We start from the raw sequence: 12,130 nt of genomic DNA, 5'->3' as shown, positions 1-12,130 counted from the left end.
ATTCATCTGCTGACAATTATTTTTATTTCTGTGTCAAAAAGTGGAAAATTTGCCAATTCTTTGTTTCCTGAGGAAACTTTGTGCAGAGTTTTGGATATGGATGTGCTCTCTCAAGTTGGGAACAACAGTGGGAAAAAAGCAGTGGTTTGTATAAGGGCTGCTGAAGACAGAATAGGACAGGGGTCATCTTGCTGTCACCCCCATGGCCTTGCTATCCATAGTTCTCCTGTCCCAGCATGATCATCCACTGGCTCTGACTCTTGGGAACTTAGAGTTAAGGACCACTTCTGTAAAGTTAGGAACAGTCCTTTCCTCACTGGAAGCAGAGAGACATTACTTACTTAGGTCTCCTTAACTCCTTCAACCAGCCTCCTGTTCACAGCCTCTTAAGAGGAATTCCCTGCTAACATATGCTCAGCAAATTCCTCAGTGTGTGGAACAATCTTGTTTGAGACGCTAAATTTTACCCTTTTCATAAAACAACTGTTCCATCTTTTCTTTTAACAGTAAATGCTCCAGCCTGGAAATCTTGCCATTTTTTGTGTGTTTAGAGGCCTGGTATTTGTACCTTTGGACAATATTCCCTTGACACAGTTTGCTTTAAAGCTATAATATGCAGCTCATCTAAAACTATACAATATTTACTATCTCCAGCTGCCATTCAAGGAGTTCTCTATGCCTTAGCATTGGTTTTTTTCACCAAAACCAAGTTGTGTCTCCTTGGGGTTCATCCCAGAGTTTGAGCTTCCCATATTAATGAATATTAGTGTAATAGACCTGGTATTCTGTGTATATTTTTCTTTCAGGCAAATGAAATTAAATAAGTAATAAAATGTAGTCAGTTTAAATATGGGAAACAAAAACAGTCTTTTTCTCTTGAAAGATGCAAAGAACTGTGTATATACAAACCTCCTTACTTGCTGTGCAAAGGTGAAAATTTTTTACAGAACACAGATTTTAATCAAAAATCAGTGAGTAAATTTTTTTTCATTTTAAAAATAATGAAAAACTTTTTCATGTGCTGCTAAATCTTTATTACCTGAGATCATTGCCAGGTCTGAATTCCAAGGAATATGTCAGAAAGATAATTAGTTGTAGGAAATCAAACACACTATTCTTAGAGCCTACTCTCTGAAGTAAGAAGTCACGAATTTTGGTTGCTCTTTTTTCCTTCCTTGTGTTCACATCTTTCAAAGCTGATTAAGCTTGTGGGAATGGGATGAAAAACTTCTAAGTTTCCCACTTGTCTGATGTCTAAAAACCTTGATAATTCTTTGCTGCTGGTAAGGCAAGAGGGGTAGTGCCTTACCTTCGATTGATTGTTCTCTGCTGAAAAGTGCAAACTAGTAGCAAAAATGAAGGAATCCTTCTCTAGAAGTCTGGATGATTTCCTTTGACAAGGAAAATAGATGTGCTTAATTTTCCACAAGCCACTAGATGGCGATTGCAGACAAGTCAGGATTTGCTAAGGAATGCATGTACCCATCCATACCATTGCTGGCATACCACAGCTGGCATTGCTATGGTGACTTTCCTATTTTCTGTGTTTATTGAGATACATGCCATATTTTAAAAATTAAATCTTCAGACTGTCTTGAAATTGTTTTTCATATAGAAGTCACAGAAGATAGCTGTTTATTCCTTTAGAACTATAAATTGATGCTAATGTGGGCAATAATTATATGTGGCAATTTTCCAAAAGGTTTTTTAAAATTATTTTTGCAGTGTAATTTCTCTTGAGTGAGTTGCCTCCAGCTTTGGAGGTGCCAGATAAATTGAGTGAGTTTGATGCCCTCAGGACTCAGTCTTTTCATTCTGCATTGCAAAGATGCTCTTCTAGGCAGGGTCTAGTTCTCCTTCCTAGTTCTCCAATACTTTTGGCCTTTAACAATGGAGCAAGTGAAGTGTTGATGGTTAAGGAAGCAGTTCACTGAACCTGTGCTTACATTGTGTGATCCCATGTAGAACAAGGAAAGACAACTGAAAAAGATGGAAAAGGAGTGAGAAAATTTTGAAGAAGCAAATAAACCAGAGGGAACAGTAAAGAATAACAAGAATTAAAAAAAAAAAAAAAAGTCAATTAGAAATTTAAAAAAAAAAGCAGTTAGAAGTTTGTAATGTAAAGCTCAAAGCTCAGAGGAGTTTTCATCCACCTATCTATTAGCATTGTAATGAAGTCTGGTCTTACAGACCAAAGTCTTACTTCTGCTCTAAAAGTGCTACAATGCTAGTCATCAAACAGATGCTGTGGATTTAAAAGCTTACTTTGTGTTTCATTGTGTAGAGCTGAGTTGGTGTTCAAAGAGAATAGTTGTGGCCTAATTATTCTAATAAACTTTCTGGAGAAGTTGCTAAGAGAAATCACAGGAACTTTTGACTTGTAATGCTTTAGTTTTTGCTGGAGTGCTACATTTCATGAGAGAAACTAGGATTTTGCTGCTCTGAACATTTTTCAAATGGAAAAGAAAATCTCTGTATTTCTCAAATGTGAGGAAATAATTGGTTTCCTGAAGCAGCATCTATTAGAGCTATTAAATCTTACAAGATCACAGTCCCAGTAAATTTGATTATTTACAAGAAATTCAACTAGCTTTTGCTATTTGTTGGCACTGGTAGCCACTGTAAAACAATAATTAATTCCTTTATTTTGCTCTGGTGTTTGGCACTGTGCCTCTAACAGCAGGTGGATTGGTCACTACATCAAAGGATATGTACATGATAACTTTACCTGTCTAACTCCTTCCTTCTGTTTGGTCTAACTTCTTGGCTATTTTTTAACTTCCCTTGTGACACACCCCTCCTGTATACATTTATGAATGGATATTCTTATCTTAGTAGTAAGTTTTGTCTCTGTTCTTATTTTTAAGTAAGGTCTTAGAACAGGGAGGGAATTAGTCAGAATCAAATGCCCACAGAACAGTCAGCAGTCACCTCTGTGCATTCCTATTTATTTCAGTAACTACCTGTTACATTGCTTTGTTCCCCTCCCTGCACTTTGCAGGGCTTCAGAATGACATGTTCTATAGAGGTTTAGAATGGAGATCTGGGTAGTTACAGATTAATGAGCCATTTTCCAGTAAAAAAAAAAGTGCTTATAACCATTGATGCCTTTGTATACAGACATAGATGTGTATTCTGAGAGTCACTGGGGTTGACTGAGGTTACTTTTTCAAAATAATGATTTATGCTATTAATAATGTAAATAGGGAGGAGGAGAGATGTAGGGGTTAGCTGAATCCATATAAAAAACTGAAAGGGGAATCAGAGTAGGAAATACTAACAACAACCCTACCTGATGTAGAGTAAGAAATAATTAAAATGCACCACCTGTCTCTGTGATTAGGTGAAATCTAACTTCACTGACTTCAAAGGTAATTTATCCAATATATGTCTGTATATTGTAGTCCTTGGAAAGAACTGAAATAATATACTGGTTTTAATCTAGAAATGAATGAAAATATCAGTGGCAAATGAAGATGCAGAATTTTGGATACCAGAAATAAAAAGCTCAACAGAGTTGAACTGGCCAAGAAGAAACTCATAAAATTGGGAAACTGCTTGTTTGATTTTGATTAGGTATTGTTTCATTGATAATTCTGCTCTCCATGCATATAGTGACTTTCCTTATGGATTAGAGCATCATTTGTTAAGGCTTGAAGCTGTGTTTGTGAGGCTTTAAGACAGATACCCAGAGTCCATCAGTTCTGAGCCTCTTTGCCAGGACTGCTGGAGATTGTCTATTGAGGATTTGAGAATCTCCAAGGGTAGAGGTTTTGGAGCTTCTCTGGGCAGCCTGTTCCAGTGTTTGACCATTGACACCACAGAAAAGTTTTTCTTACATTCAAATGGAATTTCCTGTAATAGTTTCTGATTGTCACCTCTTATCCTGTCATTGGGCATCAGTGAGACAGTGAGAAGAACCTGGCTTCATCTTCTTTACATGCTCCCATCAGGCATCCTGAGCAGAGGACAAGGATCAGTCTCTTGCCCTGCTGGTGATGCTCTTCCTGATGCAGCCCAGGATGCTGTTGGCCTTCCTGAGTTGAGTACAAAGCTCATTGCTGGCTCATGTTCAGCTTGTTCTTCACCATGATCCACAGGTTGTGTTCTGCAGAGCTGCTTTCCAGACTGTGAACCCTGTGGGACCCTGACAGCCTGTGTCTCCAGATGCCTGAGGTCCCTCTGAATCTCTCATCTGCCATGTCAAGCACTGCTCAGGGTTTTGGATTGCCCACTGTCTTGCTGAGGTTGCAGCAGTCCTGTTATCCAGGTCGTAGATGGGGCTGTTGGGCCTTATTTGCCCCTGGGCTGCTCCAGCAGTGACTGACCTCGAGCTGGTCTTTGTGCCACTCACCAAAGCCCTTTGGCCCTGCAGTTCAGCTGGGTTTCAGTCCACCTCACTCTCCACTTATCTAACTTGTACTTCAGCAGCTTCTCTGAGGCTTTTATGAGTGAGTGTTTTGAAAGCCTTGCTGGAGTCAAGGTAAACAACATCTGCTGCTCTCCCTGCATCCACAGAGCTGCTTACTGCATTGCACAAGGTGTCACTGGTTAAACATGATTTCCCCATTCTAAATCCATGGTGACTACCCCAGATCATCTACTTGACTTTAATATGTTTGCAGATGTTTTCTAGGTTTATTTGTGCCATCATCTTCCTGGGAACTGAGGAGAAGCTCATTGGCCTGTAGTTTTCTGCATCTTCCTTCTTATCCTTGTGGAGGATAAGAGTGACAGCTGCTTTCTTCAGAAATCTCCCCTGATCATCACAGCCTTTCAGACATATTGAATTGGGGATTTTGGCTTCATCTATCCTTCTATCAGTTGGAAGCTAATTTTGGATAACAGTGTTGTTTTTATGTTTTTAATTTTTAAAAAAATAATGCTAGTATTTTCTTGTTAATTATCTACTAGAATAGCTTAATCTTGGTTTTATTTACCCTCACTCAGAAACAATGAATAGAGGTATTATAATAGTTAACTTCCACAACCAGCTTTTCCACCACACCTTTTCAAGCATTCCTTCTTGACTGTTGGAACATGATTTTTCAGTAAGGGCAATTTTGTTTCTCTGTAAGTTCTAACAAGATGTGGATACCTTTTTCTAACAATAAGGGATAACATTCACATCTCAGATTGGATGATCTGTGAAGTTTTTGCAGAAAGACTTGAAATGTACAGATAAAAACAAAACTACAGGCTGTATTATGTAGCCCAAAGTGGTGGTGATCATGTGCCCAAGCCACATTAATTTTCCACTTTTGATATAGTAAAACAGTCACCTGACTCAAGCAGAGGAAACCTTGATATTTGGAAGACTCTTGTGAGATAGTCTTGTTATTTCTCTATTCCTTTAAGTATCTGGAGTAAATTAATTTCATAAAATTTGATCTAAATATTAGAATACCTCACCCTCAGGGGAACCTTAGGACAACTTCTCAGTAGGTGTCTTATACACATAGGTTGAACTATCCCCTGGAGATTCCTGTCCTGGCTGCAGATTCTACCCTCTACAGCCAGTAGACATAGAATCCCTGGCTGTAGAGGGATTGTACACAGCTTGTTTAAACCAGCAACTTGCCTAAAATTAATTAATCTAAAATTAGATGAGAGGGATGTGCTAAACTATTCCAATAGTTTAAAGATGAACACTACAACTCTCATGTTTCTTGAGTTACCTCTTTTCTGAAGATCTAGTCAAATTATGAGGTGTTAACTAATTTACAAGTGAAGAGACATTTTGCACTTGTTACTTACTGGTGTTTTCCAGAATTATTAATAACACTTAAAATTGAGTTTAAGGTAGACTTTGTTCATATGCCTTCAATGTAAACAAGATAGGAATGTAGTGATTGATTTTTACATTGTTGATAGATTTTGAAATACTTTTTTTTAAAATTCACTTTGTTCAGGATTTTGAAGCTAATGAGACAAGGAAAAGTATCAGTGAGAGTAACTATTAACAATTTTAACCTGTGCTGGAAATTACCTGAGTAAGTACATGTCACAATACCATTGTGACATGAAAAGCCCCTCTCCATCCTCTGTTAGAATGGTTCTGTAAATCAGAGTTAAAAAATATTTTCATGTATGTAAAATTAGGCTCCCACATTCATTCATGTCCAGGTACATAATAAAGGACTACATTTTCTGAGTTTCTGAGGATCTACTAGATTCCATGGCCACTTGGACTGCATATTATTCATATGAATGAGCACTACTTCTCCCCAGCTTCTCATTAGTGGAAATCAATAGCTGCCAATGGGAGTGTTAGTTTTGTGTACAGACTTCAAAAAATGACTTTAAAATATGCATTACCATAAGCATTGCTACAACTGTGTTTTTAACTGTTTCTAGAAGCTAAAGAATAAAATATTCCAGTTGGCAAGTGTTTCTTCTGGGTATTGATGGACTGAGAGCAGTGTTGCTAGTTTTTACCCATGATGCTGTGAAAATATTCTATATTTTGTGTGGTATTTTCCTGTCTCTCTCTGTAGGGTGCTGTGGCAGGTGTTCCACTTGAATACATTTAATTGTATGTCTTTAAGGGTGGTACTGATGCTAGGAATGGTACAGTTGTGGTTTGGGGGTTTTGTTCTTTTGCTTCTGTTTTAGATTTCAATGGTTTTTGCTGTCTGGTTACATCCCTCTTAAGTTTAAAATAACAATTTTGTGTTGAAAATTGCATAGAAAATGATCATTCTGATCTGGAAATGATATAGTACTATTCCCACTCTGAGCTTTCAGTATTGCATAATATTAGTATGTTCCTCTAATTCCTGAACCACTTGCAAATTAATTACATGGAATGACAAAATCAGAGCTTGATACACATTCTCTTGTCATGTGTTGCTTTTCTAGATAAAGGGGCATAATGACACTAAATAACAGAAAGGAGCTGTCATGTGCATCTTTGATGCTTTACCAGAGGTGTATGAACCCAGATCTTAGAAAAAAAAATCTGCTGCTGATCCTAGACCTGCTTGTTGGTTGATAAAAGTAGCTCAAGTTTTTAACCTGGACTGATGTACTGTAGACAATAAATGGTTCCTTATTTATTTTGTTATGCATTTCAAAAAAGTAGGAATAGATACTAGAAAAAGTCCAAGAGGCTGAAGAATATTCAGTTTCTTTAGCCTGCAGGCAAGATTCGCACATGTTCTTTTCTCAGAAGTAATGCAACATAACTAAAAGACACAAGTTAAAACAGGAAGAAAATTCTTTTTTATTGGATTACTAATTATCTTCTATGGTGCATCCAGAGATTAGGCTTTGAAATGGCCACAAGTGAGTATTTTTTCTTCGAACCTTCCAATTTTCATGGAAGAGTAAATGTTCAAAAGTGTATACAGATGCAGAGTGTGAAAATTCCTTTGGAAGGCGAAGTGGTTAATCTTTCTTATTATAAGGGAAAAACTTGTTATTAGTATGACTAATGCTGGTAATAAACTGTTCCTAAACATATTTTGATAAATTTGCACTTACTAAGCATTTTTATTCTTCCTGTTTGTAGAACATTCAAGGTATCTCCAAACATCCAGTTACAATTACAAAGAAACAGTACATAAAAGGTAAACTGTGTTTTTATTAAGAGGAAAAGGCAGTTTTATCTAACTATTTTACTGAGTGGTATTATATTTTGAAGCAAGCTGATAGGTCCAGCATTAAATATCAGATGATCAATGCCTTTTATACATTAGCATTTAAACCAATTACTTTTTCTGGTTTTTCCTGAAAAAATATTTGGTCTTTCAGCACTGATTTAAATAGTTACAAGCTTTTAGATTTTTTTTGTTTCCCTCACTTTTTCCAAATGAAATTATGCATCTTAAATACCTTAAATATCCTAGGGATGATTTTGTATGTTTAGCACATAAGTCTTTGCCTGAGTCAATGTTTAAGCTGGGCCATTTTAATCATACTCACAACTAAACACCAGTAGTTAGTCAGATGTGTTGTTTTTGATAACAGATGTGTTAAGGCAGATGATTTAAGGCAGATGGTTCAGAGAGCATCAAAGGGAAGTCTAGAAAAGCATGAGCCAAGTGATAAAGAGAGAAACCCACAGTAGCAGACTCAAATATGAGAGAGATTTTGGAACACACATTCTCCTCCTGGAATGCCTGCAGCCACAGCTGGGCAGTTCTGCTCAATGTTTCTCTGCTAAGGGCAAGCTTTGCCTTTTCACAGCTTTTCACTCCCTGTGTTGGAAATAATACAGGTCACTAAACAGGAGGCTAGGGAAGATAATGTTAAATTTTTACAGTTTTATTTTGTCTACATGAGTCATTTTCCTAAGTATTTTTTAAAAGTTGCTATTAAAAACTGTGTCAGCAGGGGCAGCATAAACCTGAGGTGCTGGGCATAACTGTAAAACATGAAACTTTCTGGAGACTTTGTTAATCGTCTTATATGCTTCTTAAAAATGTATTTCTAAGTTTTTCCTGTATCAAGACACATTTTTTTCTATTTTCTTCATTTTTACGCTGACCAGATTCTGCATTTGCAGAATTTGCATTTCAAACCACCATCCCTCCCTACACTATGTCAAGTGATATTCCCCAGGGAATGCATTCAGGTTCTAGTACCTTGTGTTAGTGTTTCATGGTATTATTGGGGATTTCTGTCATTACCATTTGGATGCCTATGACAGCTGTATGTTCTCAATGTTATATTCTCCTACCATCTGTAACTTAGAATTTGGTTATTCACACATTGCTGCAGCACGTTCAAAAATCCAAAAATACTTATTTTTACTTATTTTTGTAGACCCTTCTTTATGAGTGTATCCTTTATTAAATGATCTGTGAATAATGTTAGTTATTGTATGTATTTGATAGCTTGTGTTTAGGAAAAGGTTTGGATTTGAGAAAGGAAGTGAGCAGTACTGCAAGAATGGTGGAGGTAAAGTTGTACATGACTGATGTAGTGAAATAATTGCAATGCTGGCAGTTTGTGCTCTGCTAGTTTGCTTACACTGCCATTTCTGTGGTGTTGGCTGTGTATTTGGTATAAAAACTTCTATGGTTTGCAACACAGTATTTTTGAACTGGTGTTTGGGATTTAAATGTGTATCTCCTCTCTAGGAAAAGAAGAGGACATAATAACTATTTCCCCAAGAACACTGTTTGTTTCAAAAAAAGGATGTACATTTTTAGCAGCAGGTAAGAGAGAGAGTGAATTATTATTCTCATACATATTAATAGTCACATTCTGTCATGTCTTTTTCCCCTCTCCTTTTGATGACATATTTTACAAGGCTGTCAAATCCCTTAGTAACAATTAATATTGTTATATGATGTGTGTTCCTTATTATGCTTTGGAAGTGGATGATGTTTTAGCCTTGTGAGTAGAAACAGTTAATAAGATTAATTGACACATGAAGATAATGAAGGATTGAGACATTTTGTGATCCATAGCTGGAATATAGCCTCTTCAGGATGAGCTTCTTACAGGCATCTGCCTTTTTTGAGAATGAAGAAATGATTGAATACTCCAGGCTTACATTTTAATTTGGGATAGTCTGGTTAAAAGGCAGGTATGTTTTTATTTTAGAGCAATAGATGCATTTTAACACTGTTTTCTAGACTTTTCCCATATTGAGTTAAGGATCCTGGCTGACTTATCATCTGAACCAGAACTTCTGAAACTGTTCCAAGAACCTGAAATCACTGATATCTTTACTACACTGGCTTCTCAGTGGTAAGATTAAATGTTGCATATTTTAATAGTAATTAGACAAAATAATAAGAATAACCTAAGCTATTGTATTACTGCATAATGATAACAAAAGACAGTATTTTGTTACAGTATCTATTGTTCATACCATTTTAACACTATGAATTTCCTTCTGTCTTTTTGAGCCTTCTGTTCTCTACATATCAAAATGCTTCAATCCAACTGACCAGTATGAGCCTTGTGGCTAAAGCTGATGCAATAATATATTGTGAGCAGTGGTTGCTGATAGCTTCCTCCTTTTATTATTTTTAACCAATTCTTTAAAAAATCCAGAGCAGCACTTGGAGAGTTTATCCATCTGAAAAAACAGAGCAGCTTTTCTCAGTAGAAGTACAAGCATTTTTGAAATTTACTTAGATATTCAATAGAAGTATTGGATTTTGAAATTTACTTAGATATTCAATAGAAGTATTGGAATCAAATTGCATATAGTTGAGAAACAGAGACTAGAGCTTATGGGATTTCTTTGGGACTAATAGGGTTTAGTGTTTCCATATTCTGGAATGATTTGGAAAAAGTGCTACCCCAATCATTTAAAAAAAGGTAGGTTTTTTAAATCTCCATATCTATAGAATTATTTACTGATCTCTTCAGTATGCCAATTAAAATATTAACTATCAAAAAATATAGAATATTAGTCACTTAGCTGTTGAAGGTATTTTATATTGTTGTTTATATCATGGTAATGCCTAAAATTCTCACTTGAGACTGAGACTCCGTTGTACTCAAAAGTGCATGAGCATTCAATAAGTGCCAGGATTGATGTCAAGAAACTTGAGGTTTCAACTGATAGGTCAGAAAAAGATTGAATAGAATGCTGTAGCATAAAGCTGTTTGAACAGAATGAAGTTCCTGTAAATTTTATGCAATTTGCTTAATTTCTCTTTTTCTCCCCCTCTCTTTTGTCTTTTCATCTCCATTTTAGTTGGATGATTGTTAGCTGAAAATGAAACAAAAATACCTATGATGGATTGAGCTCAATTCTCATCCTACAGTTTCTAAATTTTTGCAGGCATAGTCTTCTAAACATGGTATTTCCTACACACTTCCGTAGTTCACAGAATCTTAGAATCCTAGAATGCTTTAGGTTGGAAGGCACCTTAAAGACCACCAGGTTCCAGTTCCCCTTCCAGTGGCAGGGACACCTTCCTCTATCCCAGGTTGCTCCAAGCCCTATTCAAAGTGGCCTTGAACACATCCAGGGCTGGGACATATTTGTTAATATGCTCTGAATTTGTACAAAGAAACAAAATGGAGCTCACATTATATTTATTCTGCTACCAACAGCTGAATCAGTGCTTGAGACATGTGCATTCTGGGAGAACAAAACTCCAGACCACAAACATTCCACTGAATATATCTATGGAAAGATCACCTTTCTTTCAGAGTTTCTTAGAAGCTTCTCTTGATACTGTAATCAATTCTTAGCTCTAAAACAATATTGCTAGAACCTCATGACAGAGTTAAATCCTTATTTTAGTTTGATGATTTATTGGAAATGTATGCATGAAGATGAGTCAAATTTTGTCTCAGCTCTGGGCACTGCTCCAGAATACCATTCTATTCAGCAATCTCACAGCTCTTGGCAGCCGTCAACCTCTTGCAGTTCTTACAAGGTAACTTTAAATTAAATGAAATATTACAGGCAAATATTTTTATTAGACAGAATTGTCATGGCGTGTCTACAAAATCATTACATAATGATTCTGCTGACTCTACTCTCAAGCTTCAGTAAAGCTAATGCTTGGAAGAAACTTTCTATTGAATCTGTTAGATGACTTATGAATCACAGAAACACAAAGGGCGTGTTTAATCTCGTCTAACCTTGGACATCTGTCACATACTTGGAGAGATTCATTTGGCAGACTGCTGATATGCCCTGTGTATTAAGATCAATTGCACAATAAAAGTTTTGAGTTCTCAGTTCTCACCATTGAGAACAAAGTAGGTCTGGGGTGGCCAGCTTAAATGTGGACATTTGGATTTGTTCTGACAAACTGAATTCCTCCTGTTGGGTCAGTTCCTGCTGAACTCATCTTGGATTTTTGAATGTTGTCCTTAATTTCTTTGGCACCAAAAAGAAGATATAAAATTACAGGCTTCACAAATGCTTTCTCATTCCAGATATTTATTCATCTTTCATAGTTTGCTATTCATAAATAAAATCATTAGAGCCAAAAATTGGTCAATTGACTTTATTGTAGTTGATTCTACTGACTGGTATTAGAATCAGTTATGAGAAGAACAAAACAAACAACAAGTCTTTTATCTCTTCTTGGTCATCTGGTTTTCTCTGGGTCTTAATCCTTTAAAATCTGTGCAACTGATACACCAATGGGCATAGCAAAAGTTTTGTTCTGTTTGAAGGAATTGCATGTTGTTACTATTTGTA

The 12,130-nt window shown here is 36.3% G+C and overlaps 1 protein-coding gene across 1 annotated transcript in view; it reads left to right on the top strand.

Annotated features, from left to right (window-relative positions):
* POLN (DNA polymerase nu) overlaps positions 1 to 12,130 on the top strand; it is a gene marked incomplete at both ends in the record, with an annotated part of 90,428 nt that overhangs the window by 29,820 nt on the left and 48,478 nt on the right. The window contains 3 exons of the mRNA XM_084205111.1: positions 7,514 to 7,571; positions 9,087 to 9,164; positions 9,588 to 9,702. Of these exons, the coding sequence (XP_084061237.1) occupies positions 7,514 to 7,571; positions 9,087 to 9,164; positions 9,588 to 9,702 (251 nt within the window). The remainder of the gene's footprint in view (positions 1 to 7,513; positions 7,572 to 9,086; positions 9,165 to 9,587; positions 9,703 to 12,130) is intronic.

Source organism: Fringilla coelebs, assembly GCF_963513975.1.
Source record: "Fringilla coelebs genome assembly, chromosome: 4".
Lineage (NCBI taxonomy): Eukaryota > Metazoa > Chordata > Aves > Passeriformes > Fringillidae > Fringilla > Fringilla coelebs.
This window is presented reverse-complemented; position numbering and strand designations above follow the sequence as displayed.